Below are 27,735 nucleotides of genomic sequence, written 5' to 3'. Positions count from 1 at the left end.
TTTATTTTATGTCTGACTACACTGCCTTATTTGTAATGGAGTATTATCTTATTGTATTATTAAGAATTTTACATTCCTCTCTGCCAGCTGATGGAAGAGTTTGCTGCTGAACCATAAGCTGAGTAACCACAATCAATAATGTCTTGATGCATGCTCAATCATCCAGGTAAGTAAATGTCCAAAAGTTGATTCTGTTCATCTGGACGTTTTCAGTGGGAGAAACGTTTCGTCACTCATCCAAGTGACTTCTTCAGTCTCAGCTGACTGCAGGTTTCCAATCTTATAAACAGTACATTTGCATAATGACTGAAACCAGCCCACTGAAGGAACAATGGGAGGTCAGTTCTTTCATCATAATTATGCAAATAATTCATCAGTGGTCTTTGATCAGTGGGCCTTGATCAATGAGAATTCTCATGACCATTATCATGCAAATGATAAAATCAAATAAAATTGGACCTTTGAAATCTACCGTCAACAGTTACTGCAACTATGACAAAGTTCCTGTTGTCCGAAAGTATCTTATAAGAAATACCGGGATCCTTCAAAGCAGCTTGCCTCAAAGAATGTTACACATCACATCATAAATCCATACACTGCATGCACAATTACTAGGCAAGTGGGTATTTTGGCCATATCATAATTTTATGCATATTTTCCAACTTCAAGCTGTATAAACTTAATGTTGCATATCAGGTGATGTGTATTTGCGTGATGAGTGAGGGTGTGGCCTAAGGAGACCGACACTCTATATAAAGGTGTGCATAATTTTCAGGCAGCTTCTCTTCCTCAGGCAAAATGGGCCAAAAAAGAGATCTAAAGGACTCTGAAAAGCCCCATTGAGAACCTGTGGGCCCTGTACACCTCGCTGAACAGTGTCTTGGAGGCTGTGGCTGCTGCTGCACAAAACATTGATCATCAACAGATCAAGACACTGACAGACTCCATGAATGGAAGGCTTGTGAGTTATTGAAAAGAAGGGTGGCTATATTAGTCCCTGATTATCATTATTATTATTTTGGACATGTCAGAAATGTTTATATGTAAATTTTGAGTCGTTTTATTATTCTCACTTTAACAGATGGAAATAAACAGGTGAGATGGAAAAATGTTCGTTTTGTTCATTTAGTTGCATAATAATTCTGCACAATAATAGTTGCCTAATAATTGTGCTCATATATATATTCTCTTATGAAAGACAAAACCTCATTTTTACTGTCTTAAACATTCAGATTTAGAGCACTGTAGCTGTTCAATAATAAAATTAATCCTCAGAAATACACCTTGCCTAATAATTGTACACACAGTGTGGTTCATTAACAAAGAATATCAACTTATAATTCAGCTTTACTTTAAAGGCTTTAATTCTAAATTAACAACTTTCCCTTTAATATTATCTTGATGTACCTTATGTAGTTAGCAGAGTCTCATTTTCTAAGATAACGGGCTTTTCTGCCAGTGATTGTTCTCTTCTTTTAAAAGGGGAGCGATCACAGTAAAAACAACAGTGGTGTGGACTGCTTGCTGCAACCCATCATTTTGTTCCAGCTGTGCTATTAGTTCTGGCTCTTCATCAGGCTCAGTTTACTCCTCAGGCCCTGGCAGTAGGCTGATAGGCTGCTGTTGTCCTCCAGCAGATTGCTGCGCTCTTGGATGAGTCGAAACGAGGCCTGCTGTTCCATTTCATCCTGCTCCAGTTCAGTCATTAGCTCCTTCCTACATAGAGGGTGCAATGACATGCATAAAGTAAGATCCAAAAAGTATTTAGACAATGCAGTTTTTGTAATTTTGCTTCAGTGCACCACAGTGGAAATTCTCTCTGCTGCTGCCTGCTGGTGAGAAACAAATGAACTCAGAATCTCACTTTCTTGCTTGTCTTGTTTAGAGAAACACCAGCTCATTATTGTTCGATTCTTATTGTTGACTCACAGTGTGTTTTTAGAGGATGGATTTCTCAGAAAAATGCAATGAATTCAGTGTGTATTTACATTACAAAAATGAATAGAATTTGTTGCATCTACATATAATAGACAACTTGGCAAAGAACCATATTTAAATTTTATATTCAGGCCCTTTGTTACAAGCAGCTTATTGCAAAATCATATTTTTAGCATGCTCTGAAAAATGCCAAAGACAACACTATGACAGGTAAAAAGTAATAATTTTCTAATAACATGTCATAATTCAGGGTGTAGTGCAGTGTCACTCCAAGAAAATAAAAAGAAACTGGCCAAAAAAAACCCAACCCCTAGATGAATTATGAATAGTGTCTCAAAGTCACGTGCTTAAGAAAGAGGCCCTTCAGTTGATCCGTCTACTCTTTGCTGAAGCCTCGTCACAAATGGTCTCAGTGGAAGAGAAACCATTCTTAAAGAATGAAAATGAGGAGAGAAGGCTGAGGTATTCCAAATTATGCAAAAACTGGACTGAAAATTAGTGGCAACAGGAGAGATGAATCCAAATTAGATTTTTTTTTTGTTCAAATCACTGTGAATACAGTGGAATTTAAGAGAGAGTTACAACAGGGCGTGTCTGTAGCCAACTGTAAAACAGAAAGGAAGTCACGGCTTTTCAGCTGGTGTTTTAAGATCATGTCAGAGAATGATGAACAGACAGATTTTAATCCACCATGCAATCATTCTGGAAACTAACGGATTGGCAGCAGTTTCAATTTTCAACATGACAATGACCCCAAACACACTGCCAGTTAGAGGTGGGAATCACCATACATCCCACGATACGATATTATCACAATACTTAACGCACGATACGATATTATTGCAATTTTTAAAAATATTTTGCGATATTCAGATTCTGTACATAAAGGTAAACTTTATCAATATTCATTTTATCTAATAACAAAGTCTCACACTCAGTCTTTCTCTCATTTCAGTTTTATTGTTGACAAACTGAACGGTTTGTATTACAGTCTAGTCCAACTTAACTGAATGCAACCATCTGGTACAACTATAGCTATTCTGAACTATGCAATTTATGAAAACTATGCAGCCCATTCAGCAACTGAAGAATTTGAAAGTAAATTAAAACAAAATATAATTTTACAGTAAATAAAAAAGTTTTAAACTTAATTAAAATAAAACATGTCTTAAATTTAGTTTATTGCTGCCAAAAAACAAGTTAAACACATTTGGACAGTGAAGGAATGTCAGGATTCTTGCTCAGAAAAAGGATCAACATGCTCTGAAGTCAGAGCACAAAAACCTTTTTTGTAACAAAATATCGATTTCTGCTGTCCCTGTATCGATACATTATTAGCAAACAAAATATCACGATACTACACAGTATCGATTTTTTCCCCCACCCCTACTGCCAGTGCAGTAAAAGCATACATGGATAGAACAACACACAATCTAACACTGTCAACCATGGATTGGCCTCCCCAGAGACCAGACGGCAATATTATTCAAGCAGCATGGGCTCATATTAACATACTACGTATTTTATTGGTTGAGCCCACATGCTAGGATTCACATAAATCATTTTAACATTTTTGTCCATTGGCCTGAAGACCTAAACCCAATAGGAAGTCCACCATTTTTAACTGAAGATTAAATGTTTGCATTGATTTTTCCATTTCCAGGTGCATGATTAAAGCATGCACTCTTATCACACATCTTAAGATGTTCACAGTTCTGCTTAAGTTAATATTGTGCATGTGACTTACTTTTTCTGAACAAGGAGAGCAATCTCTGACTGGACTTTGAGGTACTCCTGAGCCATCCTGATATGCTGCTCAAACACAGCCATGGACTCTTTGGAGTTTGGACAAGGAGCCAGAGGCTGAAAACACAGGGACACGCTGTGGTTAATGCAACACTCTACACATGCAGACTTCAGTATAACAGCTGGATGAGAATACTACTATAATGCTCAAAAAAATTAAATTAAATTAAATTAAATTGAAAGAAAGAAACAGTTTTTAATCAGAATACAACATCAAGTCAGTTAAACTTCTAGAATATTGAACTTGTCAGTTTAGCAGCAGAGGGGGTTGTTACTCAGTATCAGCTGTTTTGGTGTTTATGGAGTTAATAACAGGTGCAGTAAAGGGGCAACAATGAGACAACCCTCAAATGGTTTGAATGAATGGTTTTACAGGTTTCCCTCCTCATATTCTCTCTTTTTTTCACTAGTTTTACATTTGGCTGAGTTCAGTGTCACTACTAATTGCATGAGGCAATACCTGGACCCTACTAAGTTGCACAGGTAAGTACAACTCCCCAAGTATGTCTAGCAATACATGCAATTTGCAGAAGGTTTGCTGGGTCTCCCAGCAGTCTCAAGAGCATGGAGAAGATTCCAGGAGACAGGCAGTTACTCTAGGAGAGTTAAATAGGGCCATAGAAGGTCCATAACCCATCAGCAGGACTGGTGTCTGCTCCTTTGTCCAAGGAGGAACAGGATGAGCACTGCCAGTCTTACAAAATGACCTTTAGCAAGCCACTGGTGCGAATTTCTATGACCAAACAATCACAGACTTCATGAGGGTGGTCTGACGTCCTTTAGTGGGCTCTACGCTCACTGCCCAGCACTGCGGAGCGTAATAAGCATTTGCCACACAATACCAGAAATGGTAGGTCCTCCACTAGCATCCTGTGCATTTCACAGATAGAAGCAGGTTCAGCCTGACCACATCAGGCAGGCGCAGACTTATTATCAAACCCTGTGCCTATTGATGCAGGTCATTCAGTCTCTGTAGAGCTGTAGTGAGAGCTAGATTTCATATCGCCAGCAGTAACTCAGACTCATTTCCAGTGGATGTTGGCTTTCTCTCATTTCCATTCATAATCTTTATATATTTTTCCAGGTAAGTGGTTCTGTTGGCTTTACTGAGTGGTGGCCTGCAGCTTGCACCGGGGCGGTTTACAGCTGACTGTGAATCAGTGTGGATAAAAATTAGCACCTCTAAGTCCAATACCATGATTTTCCGGTAGAAAGAGCAGTGTGGCCAATTCAGACTGACAATCAATTGCTGTGGAGTAGAGTTTGTTAAGCAAATTTATCAGACCATCACCAAGTGAAGTTCATTCAATTAAATCTTATTTATAAAGAGATAATTCACAGTCACCTCAAGGTGTTTGAGATACAGTGTGATTTATACCACGGCTGCCCTTAATTAACAATATTGGTATGTGGTGGGGTGCAGTCTGTGGCTCAGCTGCAGGGGAGGGCTGGAGCAGTGGATTCAGGATGTGGTGTCAGGGGAGGCTGACACACACCTGATCTCCATCAGCAAAACACACCTCCCCTTTAAGGATGGTGCCGGGACCAGAGGGGTGGGTGTGTGTGTGTGTGTGTGTGAAGAGCAGCTGAAATGCTGCTTGTGCTATGATAAAGTGGGAAATAAAACCTTACAAATAAAAGATACCAGAAAGTGCAGATCATGTGTGTGGGTCCTCATTCTGGCACATGGTAATTACCATAATCTTTTTTTTTCTTTTTTACAGCTAGATGGATTGGTGCAGCATCTGAAGTAACGTATGGATGCATGCTCAATCATCCACGTAGCGTTTTCAGTGGGAGAAACGATTCATCACTTATCCAGGTGACTTCTTCAGTCTCAGCTGACTGCAGGTTTCCACAACCTTATAAACAGTACATTTGCATAATGACTGAAACCAGCCCACTGAAGGAACAATGGGCTGTTACGTCAGCTCGTTGATCATTAATTTGGAAATTGTCATGACCACCAATCAATAAGCATGAGTCCCATTCACAGAGAGTTGGGGAATGGCTGCAGTCACAGCATTGTAAGATGGTGACAGATGTACCGTTAGGCCCCCTCCTCAATTCAGAGATGGTCTTTCCCTTTTCATGTAAATGGACTCCTTGACTCCGCCCTCAAACCAGCGTTCCTCCCTGTCCAGGATGTTACATCCTCATCATTGAAAGAGTGTCCACTGGCCTGTAGGTGTAAATAGACTGCAGAGTCCTGGCCTGACGAGGTGGCTCTTCTGTGTTGTGCCATCCTCTTAGCCAGAGGTTGTTTGGTTTCCCCGATGTATAAATCCTGGCAATCCCCCTGGCACTTAACAACTATGTTACTCTGCTTGTGTCGGGGGACCCGATCCTTGGTGTGGACCAGTGTTTGGTGCAGTGTGTTTTGGGGTTTAAAAGCCACAGAGACCCGGTGTTTAGAAAAAATGCGTCTCAACTGCTCCGATACTCCTGACACGTACGGGATCACTACAGGTTTTCGCTTAGTCGGAGGTTGTATTTTTCTCCTGGATCATCTGCAGCTTTCTTTAGGAGCCTTCCCAGCTTTGACAAAAGTCCAGCTGAGATAACCACATTTACTCAGGGCCTTCTTGATGTTCTTCTGCTTCTCTGGCCGCTGTGTCAGTGGGGATGGTGTTCGCTCTGTGTTGTAGCGTCCTGATGACACTCAGTTTGTGCTCCAGTGGATGATGAGAGTCAAACCTTAAATACTGATCTGTATGTGTAGGTTTACTGTACACATCAGTTTTAGATGTCGCCCATTACTGATGGAAATCTCACAGTCTAAGAAGGCTAACCTGCCACTTTTCGTATCCTCCCTTTGATGTCTTGGTCCACCAAGTTAATGTGATCAGTGAATTGTGGAACGTCCTGAGATTTGATTTTCACCCAGGTATCATCCACATACCTGAACCAATGACTTGGTGTTCCAGGGTAGAATGAAGACACAGTTCAAACACACTTGGTGGATGCTGAGAGCGGTCCTGTTGCTGAGGTTGGGGTTATCCTGTAATCTCTTACGGACTACCTCCAACGCTTCCATGACTGGGATGCAAGTGAAGAGAGATGTAACGTCGTACGAGACCATGGTTTCATCTGCCTCCATAATGACATCTCTCACCTTCTCAACAAACTCCAAGGTGTTCTGGATGTGGTGTTCAGATACCAACAGATTGAGAATTGAAGCCAGAAACTTTGAGATGTTATAGGTGACTGAGTTGATCATGCAGACAATCGGTCTTAAAGGTGCACCCTGTTTATGTATCTTCAGTAAACCATACAGACTTGGTGTAGATTCCCTTAGATACAGCCAGTCCGGTCAGTGGCACTGTCCTGTCCTAACTGCTTCAGGCAATCTATCACCCTCTTCCTGGGTCTCATTTCAGGGGCTCATGGTTAAGAAGCAGCTGAGTGTGAAAGTGAAGTTTTAGTGGTTGATCTATGACCCCATCCTCACCTGTGGTCATAAGCACGGGTAGTGACTAAAAGAATGAGACTACAGATACAAATGGCAGAAATAAATGGTGTTCAGGTGGTTCAGGTCTTTGACAAGGATGCCTCCATGGTAAGTCGGAGTAGTGGCCAAAAATGCCTGCATGTCCAGAATTTCAAACATATTCACATTTTACTTATTTAGGCAAACATAAGAAATAGAAACATCACATTTTAGTATTACATACATTTTAAATTTCAAAATATATATTTTGCTGAATTTAGCAGATCTTCTACATTACTTATAATTTAGAGTTCTCATACTTACAAAACAATAACTAATACATGCATAAACACTAAATGTAAGTGTGTGGGTATATGTCTTCACCTAGAAAAGGCAGAGAAAACTGTAATCCAATACCATGGTGAACTACAGCTATGTTTTTGTGTTTTTAAGCACAATAAAAATACCATCTTACCTGCAGCTGATAATCCAGTTTCAGATAGCCATCTACTCCATTGGTAGCTAAAGACACACACACACACACACACACACACACACACACACACACACACACACACACACACACACACACACACACTTTTACTTTTCAAACACAAATCCAAACACTGGCAGTGAACCATCTAATGCTACTGTGGTCAGACTAATGCATTCACTGAGCCACATCTGTGACTGAACTAGAAGATAAGTGTTATGAGGTGCTAGGTTTTACCAAAGAAGACAAACAAGGAGTCTATCACTAGGTACTGACCAGGTATTACACAGATTAGGCATAACATTATGACCACCTGCCTATTATTGTGTTGGTTTGTCTGTGTAGGTTCTCTGTCATCCAGGTCATGGTAGTCAAAGGAAGTTGGGCTGTATGGAGTGGCAGGGAGAGGTAGTACCTCTGATAAGGGGACATGTCATGCTCCTTGGAGCAGTTTGTCCTTTGAGTAGTTCCTTCCCTGTTGGTACTCTCACCTGTGGCTCCTCGCAGCTATTTGAATTCAATAGCATGCAACAGTGGCCACACCCTGGCAAAAGCTTCAAATGTCTGGTCGAACCAGGTAAGGGTAGCCAATGAGTCTGAAACCACTGCTGGGTCTGAAACCCTTAGTGAACCACCCACACTCACACATACAGTAAAGTCCTGTGGAGATGGGTACATGATGAAGCAGCAAGTGCGGATACACTGGGAGCTGTAGCCACAACCCAACATGTAGGCGACCCAGGGTATTAGATGACTCTCACTGGCCCCAAACAGCAGTGGAGTTGAGCAGTCCCCTGGGTATCTGAGCAACAGCAGGTATCTGCATATCTTTGACAGCGGCTAGGTACTGTCCATTTGAAAGAGCCAAGAGCTTTAATTTCCACTTCCTCTATGTAAAGGTTGGCTACAACAGGTGACACTGGAGATCCAACATTTTTCACACCTCGGCTCACGTGATGAAGCACACGAGTGGATCACGAACCCTAAGGGATAGCCCCCAATAGGTTTAAATACCCTGCACTCTGCACCATTTGGATGAACTCACTGGACCCATTATCAGACCCAGTAGGTCCCTGGGTTCTTCCTGGTAGGTTTTTCTGAGTATTTGGTGAAGGCATTCGACCCCATCTCCAAGGGTTACTTTGGGAGTATGGGGTATCATGCCTATTGATGCAGGTCATTCAGCCTCTGTAGAGCTGTAGTGACAGCTTGATTCATATCGCCAGCAGCAAGTCAGACTCATTTCCAGTGGATGTTGGCTTTCTCCATTTCCATTCATAATCTTTATGGAAACAATTTATAGGTGCAACCAAGAGGTGGCTGCACCATTTGGTTTTAGAACTGAAGAAGCCTGTTGGAGAGATGAAACATCTTCACGAAACTTTAACAAGTCCAGTCGCTTTCTTTCCAAGCTCCTTAGACATTGTGTTGGTTTCGCTTTTGCTGCCAAAACAGCCCTGACCCATCGAGGCATGCACTCCATCAAGCCATTCAATTCTGAAAGTGTGCTGTTGTATCGGGCATCAAAATGTTAGCAACATTTAAGCACTGTAAGCAGCAAAGTGAGGCCTCCAAACTCACTTAAATCCGTACGCTTGCCCCAGTTATCCTGCTTCTAACACATCACCTTTTTAGAATAAAATGTTCACTTGCTCCCTAAAATATCCCCCCCTCCAACAGGTGCTATAATGAAGAGAAAATCATTGTTTTTCACTTCACCTGTTGGTGGTCAGAATGCTATGCATTAATCATGTCTCATACAATTTATAAACGCAGGTTGCTAACCAAACAGCTAGTGTTAGACAGTAACTTCACCCTCTCATCCAAATACATGTATAGTAATTTGAGCTTCTAAAAGTCTAACACAGCATGAGCTATTTTGATGTTTTAAAATGTAGAGTTAAAAACCAATGAGTTATAGAACATTGATGGCAAAACGGAAATAGAAAACAATCTAAAAACTGTCTGTATACAGAGAAACAAATTAGTTTACCACAGTCTTTAAATTTGGCAGACGTCTTGTAAACCTTGCTTCAGGTCAACAGCAGTTACTATCTTCTAATATGACTGCAATGTGTCCACGGCGGGGCGGGTACAGTATTTACTCAGACACATATATTTTAAAGGTTGAATTGATGATTATTTTGCAGGAAAATAATATTGTGTGAATCTACCTGTGGAGCTGAATGTCATCTTCAGTTCTGACTGGCTAGAGTTGATTGGAGAACTGCTCGAGTGGGTTGAGTTTTGGGAAGGCCCTGGTTGAGTGTCCACACCTGAGGTCCTGGGCAGACCAGTACGCGATGCAGGACTCTGGGATTTGAAAATCATAAAATAATAAAAAATAATAAAATAAAATCATAAAACAGGTTCAAAGCAAAACACTGTGAAGAAGTGTGATCACTGTGTGATTATGTTCTATTACCTTTGAGGGCTTGAACTGAAGTGGAAATTTGGACTCGGGACTTTTCAGGGTTTCCTCTCTACCAACTGAGTTTGTGTGTTCTATGTCGTCATCACTCCGGCTACAGTTGATAGTGCAGTCAGCATACGAGTCTGAGCAGAAATAAAGAAATCATTTGTGATAATATTAATGATTTAACATGGAATGATTTCAATTCCATTTATTATAAAAAAAGTTAGCAGAGACTGAAATAGCTGTTGAAGTGATCATGCATTAGTAGAAGCTGTAGCATGGTTACCCGTGCTTGTGGCTGACGAAGAGCCACTTCTGCTGGCTGACGACTGATGAGGAAGATCCAGTGGTTCATCGGAACCTGGAAAGTACTGGAAGATGCACACATAGCACCCTGCATTTTTAAAGAACTCTTTCTAGGCCAGTGTTTCTCAGCCTTTTGGAGTCACGGCACATACTTCACATCAGAAAAATCACACGCCACACCTCCAAACAAAAATGTCACAAAAAGCATTCCGATAATTTTTCCCTGCGCACCAGGTATAAGCAGAATTAGCTCGGTTTGCCCCCAGTATACCCTTTTTGCTTTCTTCTGACCACTACTCATGCTAGGGCCTTCATCTGGGTAGGAGTTTTCTCCAGGACCAGGTCAGACTGACTACTTTTTCTTTCTTTTTTAAAATATTTTAAAATATTTTTTTATTGAGCGTCAAGAATGTAATACAAAGACATACATGTAACAAAGTCACAATGCTTCTTTTATATGCATACCCCACCCCAAGAACATCTTGGACACCAATCCAGAGGAAAAAAAAAATTTAAATGAGGTACATCAAAATTCACTATATTTAAAGATGTGCACGTAAAAGGCAATAGTTTGCACAAAATTAATCACCATCACAACAATAAGGGTATACGGTAGCTGCCAAGCGAGTATCAGATGGGTATGGTTTTAATTTTCTCTAAATGTTTTAGCAATGTATCCCAAATGGCAAAGAATCTCTCCTTCGACCCCTTGAGAGTACAGCTGTATAAATTGTGACAGGTCACTGAACCACAGAGCCACTTTGGGTGGCTTTTGTGACTTCCAATGCAATAATATCTTTCTGCGCGCAAGCAGTGTAGTGAAAGCGATTATGTTTTTGTAGCTTTTCCTTAATGTTCTATGTCCTCTATCTGTAGCACCAAATATACCCATGACTACATTGGGTTGAAGCTCAGCATTCAATGCTTCAGACAGTGTTTTGAAAATTGTTGAGCAGTAGGCTTTTAAAGTTGGACATGACCAAAACATATGTGTTAAATCTGCAGAAGGATTTCTACATCTCTCACAGCTTGCATCTATGTTTGGAAATATTTTGGCCAGTCTTGTAATGAATGTGGTGAAGAATCTTGAACTTTATGATGTTTAATTTGGCACAAGAAGTGCTGTTGTTTACTCTTAAAAGAGCGCTCTCCCAGGTCTCCTGCTCTAAGTCCACCCCCGGCTCATCCTCCCAGTCCGCTCTGATCTTTGCCATTGTTATATTCTTAAAGGAGGCTATACAATTACTGATCCTTGAGATAAGACCTTTAGGCTTAAATGTGAGTTTCAACAGATCATCAACACCAGTAAATAGTGTTATATTTGGAAAGTTGGGGTTATAATGCTGAAGGAAGTGCGAACTTGAAAGTATCTAAATAAGCTGGACCGAGGGAGGTCAAATTTTTGTGACAAATCCTGAAAACTTGCCAATACACCGTCTATGTACATGTCAAAAAAATTGTGGATGCCTCGTCTCTGCAAAAGAGCAAATTCAGAGTCTAATCTGGCAGGAGGGAAAAGATGATTATTATGAATAGGGCTCAAATGGAGAAGATTTTTAAACCCAAAGTTCTTTTAAAATTGAGCCCATATTTTGAGGGTGTTAAGAACTATAAGACTGTCGGTGTACAGCCGTGAGGAAACTGGAAGGCTGCAGGTGACCAAGGCTCTAAGGGAGGTGGAAATGTAAGACGCCGCTTCAATTTGGCACCAATCTTCATCTGGGGTGTGGAGCCAATAAATTATTTTTTGAACATTTGAGGCCCAGTATTAATGGCCGAAATTTGGAAAGGCTAAACCACCTAGGTCTTTAGGCCTCTGTAACTGATCCAGGCGTATTCTAGGTTTTTTCCCATCCCATATAAATGAGACCAAAGCTTTATCAATAGATTTAAAAAATGATTTTGGAAGGTAAAGTGGGATACACTGAAATAGATAAAGAAACTTGGGGAGTATATTCATTTTTATACAATTTACGTTCCCTGCCAACGATAGATGAAGTGGTTTCCATTTCTTTAAGTCCAATTTGACCTTTTCAAGTAGCGGGCAGAAATTTTCTTCATAGAGATTGTGCAAATCTCGTTATATTTATGCCTAGATATTTAAAGCCATTTTTGGCTGTTTTGAAAGGTATAGCACTGCTCTATATTTGAAGAGCCAGGTCATTAGCAGGATAGCATTCACTTTCACTGAAGTTCAGTTTGTACCCAGAGATGGAGCCAAAGCTGCTTAGGGTGTGGAGGATATGGGGGACACATGAAACGGGATCAGATACATACATTAACAGATCATCTGCATAGAGGGATACTCTATGCTCTTTATCCATCCTACAAATACCTGCAATTGATGGCAAAGTTTTGAGTGTAATAGAGAGGGGCTCTATGGCCAGGGCAAATAACAATGGGCTGATCGGACAGCCCTGACGGGTGCCTTGCCATTTTGCATCGCCTTTAGTACAGTAGTCACTTTTGCATGATTGAGTGGAAGTTCAGCTTCAGTCCTATGGGCCGCTGTTACAAGAGGAGCCTGAAGATTGTCAAAAAAATGCTCCATAGCAGAGCAGTCACTTGTAATCTCAGATGTATAAAGATTTGAATAAAACGCCGTGAAGGTTTCTTTAATTTCTTCGGGGTCAATTGTTAACTCACCATCATCTTTTCGTATTTGTGGGATTTGTTGTGCGGCTGAGTGGCATTTAAGTTGATGTGCTAATAAACGTCCGGCTTTATCGCCATGCTCATATACATAACCTCATGACTTTAACAGAAGACGTTCGGTTTTTTCAGTTGATAGCAAATTATACTGTATTTGGAGGTCTAGCTTCCTTTTGTAGAGCTCAGGAGAGGGAGAGAGAGTACTGAGCACCTACCATAGAAATGGTTCTTGCCTATTTCAATTCATTTTGTGTTTTCTAAACGAATATGAGATGATTTCTTCCCTGATTACAGCCTTTAGTGTCTCCCACAAGAGAGAAGGTGAAACATTATCTTTTTGGTTAAAAATTAGAAAGTCATCTATTTTTTTTTATATCATTTCACACAAACCCTTCTCTGCCAGGAGAGTCCTGTCTAACTTCCAAGGCGGGCGTTCTGATTGGTAGAGAGAAAAGTACAGGGCATGATCTGACTCTACAATGGTTAAATATTCAGTACTCATATAGTCTATTCTACTATATGAATGATGTACATTAGAAAAAAAAGAAAATGACTTTGTGGAAATAAAAACCGCCAGGGGTCAACAAAACCTATTTGGGCCATAAAAACAGATAATATCTTGGCTTTTTTGGAGAGATTTGTAGGTTTAGAGCTGGAACGGTCAAGTGTTACATTCATCACACAGTTCAAGTCTCCACCAAAAATCAGCTGTTTTGAGTTCATATCTGGAATTAATGATATTATTTTGCCAATAAACTTATCATCATCCCAGTTCGGGGCATAAATATTTATCAGAACCGGACTGACTACTTTTTCTTTCAAATATTTATCTATTGTTATTAGGCGCTGGTTGTCTCACAGCATGACTATTATGTAATTTCTTCTTCGTCTTCTGTTTTACTGGCAGTTGGCAACCGATGTAATTTGAGCAGGTAGTTGTACTGCCCTCTAGTGGAAGAGAATGTAATTGTTCTGCCCGTTACTCATGCTGCTGGCTTAGAGTAGTAATCAGGTGGAACCAGATAATCTTCCACGGCACAACTATATGCTGTGGCACAGTGGTTGGGAAACACTGCTCTAGGTTCATCTGATTTATAAAACCTTCTCAAAAGATCATTTGTTTAATTGTTTCTAGATATAGTTCCAATTTGTCATGTCATTACTTTTAATTGTTTTACTATATTTCTTTTTACGCACAAAAACAGTTACATTGGCACTTGAGTTTTTAATGTGGCTAAGTATCTTTGACAGTTTATTATCAGACTCCTCCAGGGAAGTCAGTCCCAAATGTCAGATTCATTTTGATGGTACAAAACAAAACAGAAAAAAGTGAAAATTTCAGCCTTTAATCTTTTTAGATCATTCTGTTTAAAACACACGCCTCAGATTTCAGTGTGCAGAAAAAATTCAAAACAATGAGGGCTGAGCAGGAGATTCATGGTGATTTGAGATGGAGTGAACCACATCATAAAAAAACCTAAATTTGACTGAATTTCTGAGAAAACAAATGCTATAATTCATTTCTTTACTGTACACACAAACTGAAATAAAATGATAATTCGTGGTTCCATGTAGTGGCACTATACCTTCATTAGATGATTCATAGTGTTTTTGACCTCATTCATTGATGGCCTCTGGCTGGGTTCTTTGTCCCAGCAGCGTGTCATCAGAGTCTCTATGGGTTCTGGAAGGTCTTTGATCAGAGGAGGTCGAGTACCTGTCGTAGTAACCAGTCAGCCAGAAGAGAACAATGGTTTCCATTATCACCATTATGAACAAAACTTCGTATTATGTCAAGAGAAAAGACCTCATTCGGTGTGTACACACAAATGTCTCGTAAATCGTCGACAAACATTTCACTCACATATTTAATTCAGCATTATTTTTGTGAATTTGTTCGTGCTCTACAAACAAATTTAGAAGTTTCTCAGACCAGACTGTGAACACGAATAGATGATGAAAATTATGATGGTGAAAAAATTACTTGAAGACTGCAGTTACAGAGAGATTTCTGGATGAATGAAAACAACAAAAAATGGTAAAGCAATATCAGAATGGTAGTTGCCTTTTTTTGCATACTCTTTTTAATAATCAGAATCAGAATACTTTATTCATCCCGAGGGAAATTAGGGTTACAGCAGGCAGCACGCTAATGGCGCATGCGCACTTACAAAGGAACCATCTGACCAACTTTACACAAACATCACATTGGGCAGACATGTCAGAAAGGTAGGCTGATAGGAAAAAACAACGAAAATACACTACATGAGGTAAGAGGAGGAGAAAAAAAAAACTCCACTCAGACTGAGCTCCTAGTGGGAGAACAGTTTGATAACAGAAAAAAAACCCCACCTCAGCACAAAAGCACATGACTATCAATACACCTTAGAAACACAAGACAAGCAACAGGGGCGGGTAAAGGGTAAGAGAGAGCCGGTGTAGACAGCGCATCCAGTCCTGCAGTATATCTGCGCTGGTCCAGTTGACTGCTATCTTCCCCAGTAGGGCACAAGCATCGAAGGCGTTGGAAAGGGAGGGGGGATGAGTGAGTGCTTATCAGTGTAAGTGTGTGTGTGTGCGTGTCCATAGTTTAGCTGAGACAGTGTCCTTCAGCCTATCAGGCTAAGTAAACAGTCCTCCAGCCAATCCAGGTGTCCTTGCATGGGATGGGAAGAATAGCTGTAACACAGTCATTATCAGGGAGTGATTGTTCGGCTCCAGCCTTGGGCCTGCAGCTGGCGCCGTGATGGGGATCCGCAATGTTTATGTTGGTTTTGTTAATTTCCATGCGAGCAGCCCAGGAGAATTTTTCAGGCTGCTCTTTAACACACTGGCCTCTCGATCTCCCGTTGGAGAGTCGCGAGCCTCCCCATGATGGTATCAAACTTCTGTTCCATGGTGTTATCGTTCTTTTGATTCTGAGACCTCACAACTGCAGTGATCCGTTCCGCGATGTTTTCCAACTGTCGCTCAAGGGTCTCATTTTGAGCAGGCCTCTCTCTGATGTTTCCCCTCATACGCTCAATGGTGTTGTTTTGAGCCTTCACAGCAGCTGCAAGCGTCTCCAAGGTGTTGACCATATTACGTTCGTTGTGAGAGGTTGCGCCTCGTTCCATTTCGATTCCAGCGGGCAGCCTTGGGGGGGTTTGAACAGCCGGTTCCGCTCTCTTATTTCTCCGATAAACCAGGGCTAAGCCAGCTTAGCCTGTTATCATGGTTCCGAATAGATAGATATCTTCAGCGTCCTCGATCGACAGTCCCGCCAGGCACATGATCCTCCAGTTCTGCCACCCGTCCATCGTGTATCCGGCAGGGAAAGTCCCTCCAGGGCACTCAGGCTCTCCCGAGCCCAGATTTCTCGTTGAGAAAAGGGTGTCAATAGCATTCAGAGACCAGTTGATCAAATCCATAATTCTCTTTTAGGTTTTAGAGAACGACAGTGGGAGGCTATTCCAGGGAAAGTAATGCACACAAGACAAGACAAGGACATAGAGGCTAAGCAGGGAAGATAAGGGTGAGGAGGAGAGGAGAAAAGTGCGACCGCCTTCGCTGAGAGCTAAAGAAGAGTGCACCAAGTGCTCTGATTACCACTGGAATCACTGTTACCTTCACACTTCACATCTTTCTGAGCTCTTCTCTGAGCCATTTGGTACTTCTCCAGGTTCTTGTGTTCCTTCTTCCTGATGTGTCTATCACCATGGTTGCTCTTCCCTGCTTGTCAACCACTACTATGTCCAGTTGGGTAGCCATCACCAGTTTGTCCGTCTGTATCTGGAAGTCCCACAGGATCATACCACAGTCATTCTCGACATCACCTTGTTCCTCGAATTCAGCTGACTACTCAGAACTTGCCTTACTCTCTGCAGGTACTTGATGGTTGCAGCTTTCCTAGCGGCCTCTTAGTGGTTCCTATTTGTCTGTGGTACTTGTAGCTATTCTCACTACTTCCAGTAGTGCGATCCTCTCAGTTTTGACTACCTTTTCTTCGTTACCATCCGATGACATTTCTCCAGTCTGAATGACATTCCGATGCTGCTGCTTTAGATCCTTGGAGTGTGGATCAGTGAATCGATGTATCATTCACTCTTGGCATACAGCTTGATGCCATCCATGTGGAGGAGGTGGCTTACAATTGCTCCATTCTGTAGTCTGTATCAGTAGCCAGTCTTGTCAATGATCTCATTCAGGGGGTTCAGGCCTATGCAGAACAGCACTGAGGACAGCGGGACAGATCCCGCACCGATGGTGACTTGTGCTATAGGCTTGAAGTTGGCGTCTAAGTGTTGTACGCCAGATTCCCATTAAGTTCCTGATGAAGGCTCTAACGGTCCTGTTGATCTCGTATAGTTCTAGGCATTCCAGGATCCATGTGTGGGCCATCGAGCCATAGGCCTTCTTGTAATCAATCCAGGCAGTGCACAGGTTGGCCAGCCTAGTCTTGCAGTCTCAGGCGACTGCTCCATCTATCAGTAGCTGGTGTTTCACTCCCAATTCCTTTCCATGCGCTGCTCATGTATTGAGCCAGGTGCCTGTTCAACTTAGCTGCTATGATGCCTGACAGGAGCAATCATGTGGTACTGAGGCAGGTTATTGGCCGGTAGTTGGATGGGACCGGTGCCTTCTGGGGGCTCCTTGGGGATCAGGACTGTCTGGCCTTTGTTTAGCCATTTTAGGTGTCTCTCATTGACTAGCAGCTGGGTCATTTGTGCTGCCAGGCGCTTGTGGAGTGCAGTCAGCTTCTTCAGCCAGTAGGCATGAACCATGTTGGGGCCTGGTGCTGTCCAATCCTTCATACTGGAGACCCTTTCTTGGATGTCTGCCACTTTGATGGTTACTGGACCCTGTTCAGTGAGCTAGCTGTAGTCTGCTCTTAGATCCACTAGCCACTTAGCATTGACATTATGGGCTGCATCCTTCTCCCATATGCTCTTCCAGTATTGCTCCATCTCCAGCCTTGGTGTTGCTGTTGTCATGCTGTTTCCTGCCACTGAGAATACACCTTGGATTGTTCTGTGGAGAACAGCTGGTTTATTCTTCTGCTTCTATTTCTCTGGTATACCTCTTTAAGCGCCTGGCTTGAAGGCTATGAGTCTTTGCTTGGCAGTTTCCAAGGCCTCAGATATGGACAGCTTGCTGTACTTCTCAGGCACCTTCCACATCACACCTTTCTGTAACTTCGATAGTTGGCCAACTTCGCCCCATGCTACTTTGATCTCACACAAACACACACGCCTGAGAGAAGAGCTTGAGAAGCTCTGGAGGATGAAGGCAACAGTGGTCCCAGTGGTAATTGAAGCGCTCGGGGCAGTGACTCCCAAGCTGGCGAGTGACTACAGCAGGTCCCAGGAACAACATCTGAGATGTCTGTCCAGGGGAGTGCAGTCCTAGGAACAGCAAAGATGCTGCACAGGACCCTCAAGGTCCCAGGCCTCTTATGGAGGACTTGAGCTTGAAGGATAAAGACTACCCCCAAGGTGAGTAAGGACCTTTTTTTGTACTCTGTTAAGGTCCTCACTATCTAATAGAATCTACTCACCTCTGTGGACAGCCCACATTATGCAAAATGCAGAACCACCAATCTCGTCAAAGGGTTTCTTGCGTGTGATGACCTCCCACAGGATAATCCCCCAGCTGAACACATCACACTTTTCACTGTAGTTACTGCCTGAAGAATATAAACCAAAACCATATTTAAAATAATCTGAAAGTTATAGCCAGCAAAATACAGGTTAAAAGTGATGGTCATTAGGTAGTTCACAGTGACAAAGTCGTGCAGTTGTACTAAATAAGTTTATATATCCCTCGTGTCATAGTTAATTAACTGACACCAAGTGTAGTCCTCCTTCAACACCTGCCAACACTCTGATCTTTCCTGGGTTTCTCATATATTTTAAAACCACTACCCTTTGGCTTCCTGGCTTCATTTCTCCTGGTAAGATCTACAGACAATACATTGGACTTCTTTGCTTGATCAACTATGGGACCTTATATAGACAGGTGGGTGCCTTTCTAAATCACATCCAATCAACTGAATTTTCTACAAATGGACTCCAATCAAATTGAAGAAAAATCTGACAAATGATCAGTGGAAACAGGATACACCTGAGCTCAATTTTAAGAACCAAAGTCTATAAATGTTTATATACACGCTATATTTGTTTTTTTTTTATTTTTAATGAAGAATTTCACTGTAACCTTTTTCACATTGGGTTTTTGGGACATTCCATGTAGAATTTTGAGATGAAAAATTTATTTAATCCGTTTAGGAATAAGGCTTACAAAATTTGGGACAAGTGAAGTGCAGCAAATACTTCATCAAATAAATTTAAGTTATTAAATTAAATGATATTAAATTTTTGTGTGTTCATCTCATCTTTTTGTGGCTGGTTCCTTTAGGGGTCAACACAGTGCCTCTACCGTCATACCAATCTTCTACCTGTCCTCCTTCACTACATCTCTGAATTTTGTTGGTAGTCTGCTTCCTTTCCTCCATCCTGGCAGCTGCATAATCAAGATTTGAACATTCTTAATGTGGTATATAACAACATGAGACCAACATGAGATCATGAGTCCAAGATTGAAGAGGTGGGCGGGTTTTGAGCAGATCAACACTGGTTTATCTTCCAGAATTTATTTCTACACAGCTTGTGGAGGTAAAGTATGAAGCTCCTCTTGGTAAGATTAAAGATGCTGATAAATCAGCAAAGAACAACATTACCATGACAGCTACAGTCTGGATCAGTGTTGCCACAGAGGTATATCACTTGTCACTTTATAGGGTTAGGTTTATTATTGCCTCACAAAAACGTCCCGTGAAGGACACAGTGGGCCAACCATTGCTTCTTGGATTGAGAAGACTGCGGATATTACTCTGAGCAAAATTGTGGTTGTTTTCCATGACAATGGCTCCAATGTAGTGGTGACTGCAAACATCTTGCAGGAAAAACATGGGTGGATGTCTTACTTGTAAAATTATTTCTATTTCTATCCTTAATCACTCTAACCTGCTGCACATCCTTTCCAGCTTGAGCTCTCTGCCTAGACAATCGATACAAGTTCTTTTCTCCCTCCTTTGTGTCCAGCATCTTAAACAACTCACTATAAGCCTTTTCCACCTCTCTCTTGGCCGTATACTTAGCCTGCGAGTACTCCTGTTTACTTTCATCTTTTGTGTGTTCATTTAAGGAACACATAAGGGTTAAAAATACTCGATTTTTTTGGATTATACAAGGTATATGTATAAATGGGTATATGTGTAAATAAATAATTGATTCTTGGCAAGACCATCATTTTTATTGAAGCGACCCTTCCCATGAGTGATATAGGTAGAGGTTTCCATCTAGCCAGATCATCAAATGGAAAAATCATAGTGTTATTAAGCAAGCTTGATTGTTAAATCCCATTTCTAAAACAACAATGTGAGTGACACAAATCTAAGTACTCATTGTGACAAACAAAGATTTGATTAATATCTAAAAATATTGTTCATGGCTGACCTTCAAATACTTCTGGTGCCATCCAGGCTGCACTTCCTTTATTGTTGGTCATGTAGGTCTGAATATCACAAGCTGTTCCAAAGTCGCATATCTTCAGCACAGTACCACGAGCCACAAGCAGTAGACTGGAACAGTACAGACAGGGGTTTAAGACTTTCAAAAAATCTAAAATTTATATTCTAGTATACTTCATCAAAACTGATCAAAATACCATCATCAATATGATATCGCCTAGAAGAAAAGTTAGATGATGATGCTCTGTGGAGCGTGAATGTGTGCATGACATTTCATGGCAGTCTAACAGTCTTACAGTCTTCTGTTCCTTCAATTGATATTGCAAATGTCAGCTTCAAAATGCCAAATTTCAGGAAATAAAGATTCATAATCATGGTAAAATAAACATGTGGACAAAATTTCATGGCAATCCATCCCATAGTTATTATGCTATGTCGGTCAGCAGCAACAGACCGATCAGCAAGTAACACCAAGAGTGACTAATACTTTAGATAAATTGTAACAGAAATACTTTTAAACCCGTGGGGGGGAAAAAACACATGTTCCAAAATGCCACCACAAAGGTTTTGAGTGCTCTTAAATCTCTGCACTGTTTATCATTATCTGTATCATTGAGAATCTTACTTTGGTGGTTTGAGGTCCCTATGAATTAAAGCCTTTGGCTTCATAGCATGAAGATAGGCAACTCCCTGGGCACACTGCAGACACCAGCTCATTGCATGGGATGCTGTATAGAAGGGCTGTGGGTCTGCACCATGCAGAACTTTGAGTGAGAAGCAGAGATGAAAAGAAATAATGATTATATCAATAAGCACAATAATGTGAGACTGTCATTTTTCTGCTATTTCAAATGCATTGGAATTAATTAGTAAAGAGCGTGAATGGTACGGTATGGTAGCCTCCAGACTTATTTGAAAATTAACTACTTACATTGTTGTAACATTGTGCTTTATTAAATAATTAAGCAGTTTTTTTAAATATACTAAAATATCCCACGGATATTCAGACACTGTTAGAACCAGCATAACTGAAATATCGTACATTTGTCAACAATCGTTAAGATGCTTCTGCAACTGCATTCGAAGATACCCGTGTCTATTTGAATTCAATGAAGACGATGAGGAAAGCCATACAGCTTTCTATAAAGTCTCAAACACCTCTCACTGATGTTCTTCTTTATTATATATGTTATTATGTTTATATGTTATGTAAGATAAAACCAAGCCATGACACTAAGAGAACTGTGGGATTCTAAACTTTGGACTGTATCAAGGCACAGCTCTGGGAAAGGATACCAAAAATGTTTTTGCAGCACTGAAAGTGTCCCAGAGCACAGTAGCCTCTATTATCTTAAAATGGAATAAGTCTGAAATCCAGTCTAGTTCTTAGATCTTGCTACCCAGCCAAACTAGACAATAATTAGGAATGACCAGTCTTGGTCAAACAAGTAAGCCAATGGTTTCTATAAATGAGAGACAAAAGAAAGGTCAACCAAACTAAGAGAATCATTGATAAGAAAACCTTGTAAGTTTGGAATACTTATGTAACAGGGCAATTCAGACTTTTAACTTTAACATGTAAACATGCCAAATGGTAAATGGACTGGTTCTTATAGAGCACTTTTCTACACTATCTGAACACTCAGGGCGCTTTATGACATCCATTTTTGTCTTAGGAAGTACACTGTGAAGGTTAACAAAGAAGATATGGAAAACATGAAAGGGTCTGAAAACCTTTTGAACTAATAATAGGACGTTTTTATTAGCTATACTAGGAAAAGCTATGCAACGGAAAAAAAACTATAACATGTTTCAGTAACTATCTCCTTAACTTCCCTTTAAAAAACTCTTTGCTCAGACACAGTAGGACTTACGGTTATATAAAGATCCACATTCTGCATACTCCATGACCAGACAGACCTGAGGGGGAATAAAAGAAAAAAAAATCACATATCCTACAGATACAGTGGCTTGCAAGAGAACTTTGCCACATTTTGTCACATTACAGCCACAAACATGGATCAATTTTACACTTGAGAAGTGGAATGAAAATCATACATGATTCCAAACATTTTTTACAAATAAATAACTGCAAAGTGGGGTGTGGTAATTATTCAGCCCCCTTTGGTCTGAGTGCAGTCAGTTGCCCATAGACATTGCCTGATGAGTGCTAATGACTAAATAGAGTGCACCTGTGTGTAATCTAATGTCAGTACAAATACAGCTGCTCTGTGATGGCCTCAGAGAATATTGGGAGTAACAACACCATGAAGTCCAAAGAACACAGCAGACAGGTCAGGGATAAAGTTATTGAGAAATTTAAAGCAGGCTTAGGCTACAAAAAGATTTCCCAAGCCTTGAACATCCCACGGAGCACTGTTCAAGCCATCATTCAGAAATGGAAGGAGTATGGCACAACTGTAAACCTACCAAGACAAGGCCGTCCACCTAAACTCACAGGCCGAACAAGGAGAGCGCTGATCAGAAATGCAGCCAAGAGGCCCATGGTGACTCTGGACGAGCTGCAGAGATCTACAGCTCAGGTGGGGAATCTGTCCATAGGACAGCTATTAGTCGTGCACTGCACAAAGTTGGCCTTTATGGAAGAGTGGCAAGAAGAAAGCCATTGTTAACAGAAAACCATAAGAAGTCCAGTTTGCAGTTTGCCACAAGCCATGTGGGGGACACAGCAAACATGTGGAAGAAGCTGCTCTGGTCAGATGAGACCAAAATGCAAAACGCTGTGTGTGGAGGAAAACTAACACTGCTCATCACTCTGAACACACCATCCCCACTGTCAGATATGGTGGTGGCAGCATCATGCTCTGGGGGGGCTTCTCTTCAGCAGGGACAGGGAAGCTGGTCAGAGTTGATGGGAAAATGGATGGAACCAAATACAGGGCAGTCTTGGAAGAAAACCTCTTGGAGTCTGCAAAAGACTTGAGACTGGGGCGGAGGTTCAGCTTCCAGCAGAACAACGACCCTAAACATAAAGCCAGGAAACAATGGGACGGTTTAAAACAAAACATATCCATGTGTTAGAACGGCCCAGTCAAAGTCCAGATCTAAATCCAGTCGAGAATCTGTGGCAAGATCTGAAAACTGCTGTTCACAAACGCTGTCCATCTAATCTGACTGAGCTGTAGCTGTTTCAAAGAAGAATGAGCAAAGATTCAGTCTGTAGATGTGCAAAGCTGGTAGAGACAGACCCTGAAAGACTGGCAGCTGTAACTGCAGCAAAAGGTGGTTCTACAAAGTGTTGACTCAGGGGGCTGAATAATTACACACACACACACACACACACACACACACACACACACACACACACACACACACACACACACACACACACACACACACCACTTTGCAGTTATTTATTTGTAAAAAATGTTTGGAATCATGTATGATTTTCGTTCCACTTCTCACGTGTGCACCACTTTGTGTTGGTCTTTCACGTGGACGTCCAATAACATTGATTCATGTTTGTGGCTGTAATGTGACAAAATGTGGGAAAGTTCAAGGGGCCGAATACTTTTGCAACCACTGTAAATACAACAAAATCATGAAGATCAAAACAACTCTAAACCTATCACTGCTTCTTCACATCCAGACAAGATAAAAACATAATGGGACAACTTTTTTCTTTTTTTTTTAATTCAAACTTTTATTGTTGCAAATGTTGAGTGTTAGATATACTCACTGGATTGTCACAGAAGCCATAGAGCTTAACAATGTTGGAATGATTCACTCGGGAGAGCTGGCGGAGCTGTGCATAGACAAAAGCAGCACAGGTGTAAAGGACATACACATTTTAAAAAAGCAGTCAGAGAGTGCAAACCTCCCCAAGGAAGCTCACTTTCTGAGCACTGTTTACTTTGAAGGGAATAGTATTCTATTTTATATATATTAATTTTGTTTTTGCAAAAAAAAAAAAAAACACACACAAAAAACAAAAACATTCAATAAGGGCAAAATTAGAGATGTTTACTTTAATTACGCTAACATTATGTGGGAGCAGCTAATCCATAATAGACACTGATTTATAAAAAAACTGGACATGAATAACTGAAGTTTATTACGGAAGAGGATTAGGGCCACTGGGGGGGGGGAGAAGAAAAGAAGTGGGCACGTCTTTTTTCTCTTCTTTTCCAGAATTCTGAGATTAAAGTCAGAATTCTGACTTTAGACATGCTAGACCAGGGGTGGGCAATTCCAGGCCTCGAGGGCCGGTGTCCTGCAGGTTTTAGATCTCACCTTGGGTCAACACACCTGAATCACATGATTAGTTCATTACCAGGCCTCTGGAGAACGTCAGGACATGTTGAGGAGCTAATTTAGCCATTTAAATCAGCTGTGTTGGTTCAAGGACACATAAAACCTGCAGGGACACTCGAGGCCTGGAGTTGCCCACCCCTGTGCTAGACCATCCTTAGACTTGGTCAGATTTGCTTCTGGAATATTTGTGAAAAAATGGCCTGTCTTCTATTATCTGAAAGGTTGGCAGCTGACATACTCACAGCAGAACCTCAGTTCACTGACAAAGGGTTGATTTTTTTGGATACTGGAAAAAAAACAAACAACAACTCTGAAGGTTGGAGATGTTTTAACCAAAGACAAAACCCTTCCAAGCACTGACCAACACGTTCACAAAGTGGAGATGAAGACTGTAAAAGGAGGAACTGTCAGGCCAATTTTAGACATTGTAATCCTCCTTTCTGGGAAAATTTGAAGTAAAACTAAAAAGTTTCTGTTTCACACTTAAAAAAAAAAAGGAAGAAAAGAATTTCTTTACATTGTAGTTTACATAGTGGCATAATAGAATCACGCCAAACACAGAGTATACTGTCTTTCTTAGAAATTAACAGATTTCAGTGCACATGTTATTGACACCAGAGCAAATGGGCCTGTTGGTGAAGGACAGTCAGGGCAGGCCTCCTGGCAGTCCTATAAGATAGGAGACTGGCTGTGTGCAGTCTGATCCGGATTATCTGGGTAGAGTGCTGTGCAAACCTGTAGAAGACTGCCCATGGTTCCCAAGTGCAGGTTGAGAAAATAGTCTTACTGTGGTGTCATCTTCTTGAAACGCCCACTTTGCGGCTTGTCTTTGACATCCCCCATTGTATGGCACTTGGCCTTAAATTTAAGAGATGGTAGTAGAGTTCACATCAAATAATGCTGCAATTTGGTTTTGCAGAACAAGAACAAGAGTTTGAATAGGGCCTGCTGCCCTATAGGGAAGGTCCTATTCAGATCAGTTAAATGTGGAATGTTTGGAGCAGACAAAACTGGCCGCTGTAGTGGGGTCTGTGTGCACAGATGCCACTACTCAGGTGCCCATCAGACACCTGATTAGCAAGAGTCAATAGCAGAAGATGCTATTTAGCACTGACAGAGAAGACTTGGCAAGTATTTCAATTTACTCAACTCTGCTGCTCAACAAACAAATGCATTTTCCTTAAAAATGTGGCACCATATAGGGGACACAAGGAGAAGATAAGAAGAAAAGATAGCTGTAGGCCTCAGGGAAGCTGTTGCATGGTGCCATGGGTTCATCTAGTGTGTATCAGTACTGACAGGTATTTATGTTTCTCGGTCCACTGGATTAAAATGGGAGACAGTACTTCATCTACTATATGTCGTGGCATTGGGTAATTGTGGACCTTCACTGATGATAGCACGTGGATGAGTGGAGAAAGAAAGCTTAATATGAATATATTAAGAGTTGACTGAACCAACTCTGATCGGCTGTTTTGTAACGGAAAACCCAGGAGTTTGCGTTTTCTATCATTCACACTCCAATGAATGCACTGGAGAGCAACTTGGGTTTAGCTGGCACGCAGGCGGGAGCAGGCAGAGCCAGAACCACCAGCCTTCTGATTGGTGGGTGACGTCCTCTACCTCCTGAGCCACAGCCTGGAGGCAGAGCAGGTAGGTAGCCTGTGCTGGCAGTACATTCACAGTGAGTGGAGCTTTCCAGCCAAATGCGGTGTTTTAGTGTCATTTGGTTAAATCTACTTGTCCACATTTTATTTGCTTTACTGCCTATGAAAAGTTATTTTTCCTATTACATTAAGATATGTGATACTGTACAACAGATGGGCACAAAAAAGGATATTCACAGTACCTCAACAAGGAAAGCATTCCGTTCGTTGTCACTCTCAATGGTCTTGATTGCTACATCCTTTCCTTTCCACACAGCTTTGAAGACAACCCCAAAAGTCCCTCTGCCAACAGCCTGAAGACAAAGAACATGGAAAATTAACAGCTGCAACTCGGGGGACAATACTCTGTTGTTATTTTCCCTTAATACCAGAAGAGGGACTACAGTAACATTTACTTTAAAAATACATTTTATTGTATATCAGTCGTCATCGTATCATATAAAATAGCTAAACTGGGAATCACTAGTTCACATATGAGTAACTGTGTCCTTTAAAAACCGGGGCCTCGTTATGATTACTAGCAGGTTTATTCAGTAGTAAACACTGTCATGTTTTATATCTTGTGACAGACTCTCACTGTACTTCGCAGTTAAGAACAGTACCCCTTCAAAGCGAACAAACAGATCAGACTTCTTTGGTCCGTTACAGTCTAACCGAGCCTTACTCAGACAGAAACGTAGCTGATCCAAACTCAGCCACTGATCTCTAGCACCGCTGAGCTAACATTAGTTTCAATATATATCTTTAAATTACCGCTTCTACTTGGATATCTGCGTACTGGATGTCCTCAAACATACACCCAGCTAGAGTCTCCACCATCGTGGCAGAGAGCCGACACTCCTCGAAGCAAGCCGACGACGCTGGACTTACAAACCGAGGTTTATCGTGTTTTTATCAGAAAAAAAACCTTGGGGGAGTCCTGCCGAGCTGCCTTACTCATCTGTTGCTCTGAATTCAGGAAGTAGACACCAACAGCTCGCGCAGTGGCTAGATACGTCTGTGATATGCGCGCTCGTGAACGCTGCACAGCACACAGTGCCTAAATACAAGAAGTAAACAGCGCAACGGATAAGTTAAATCGTAATGAAACTGGTTTACAAACACAGTTTATTTCTACGTAAAACCTTGTGGTATAAATTATTTGTTTAAAAAAGGCCAAATCAATCAAGCTGTTAGTGATTCGCAGTCTTGAATGCTGCTTTTGTTTTGTTTTTGTCTGCACAAGAACCTCCACCAGGGGCG

General features: G+C 41.3%; 1 protein-coding gene and 1 long non-coding RNA gene across 2 annotated transcripts in view; one reads left to right on the top strand and one right to left on the bottom strand.

The window, feature by feature from the left end:
• LOC308389773 overlaps window positions 1-27,735 on the top strand; it is a 140,477-nt gene that overhangs the window by 6,209 nt on the left and 106,533 nt on the right. The window lies entirely within an intron of this gene.
• On the bottom strand, window positions 707-27,597 carry LOC308389306 (mitogen-activated protein kinase kinase kinase 7-like). The gene is made up of 14 exons (XM_080870615.1): window positions 27,247-27,597; window positions 26,676-26,786; window positions 24,252-24,317; window positions 22,426-22,471; window positions 21,177-21,315; window positions 20,538-20,662; window positions 18,578-18,706; window positions 14,628-14,758; window positions 10,370-10,454; window positions 10,093-10,223; window positions 9,842-9,980; window positions 7,650-7,696; window positions 3,686-3,801; window positions 707-1,716 (listed from the first exon to the last, which is right to left on the bottom strand). The coding sequence occupies exons 1-14, from the start codon at window positions 27,310-27,312 to the stop codon at window positions 1,557-1,559; spliced, it is 1,491 nt and encodes a 496-aa protein (XP_080726741.1). The 5' UTR covers window positions 27,313-27,597; the 3' UTR covers window positions 707-1,556.

This window comes from Rhamphochromis sp. 'chilingali' (genome assembly GCF_963969265.1).
Source record: "Rhamphochromis sp. 'chilingali' genome assembly, chromosome: 21".
NCBI lineage: Eukaryota > Metazoa > Chordata > Actinopteri > Cichliformes > Cichlidae > Rhamphochromis > Rhamphochromis sp. 'chilingali'.
The sequence above is the reverse complement of the archived record's forward strand: the minus strand, read 5'-3'. Positions and strand labels throughout refer to the sequence as shown.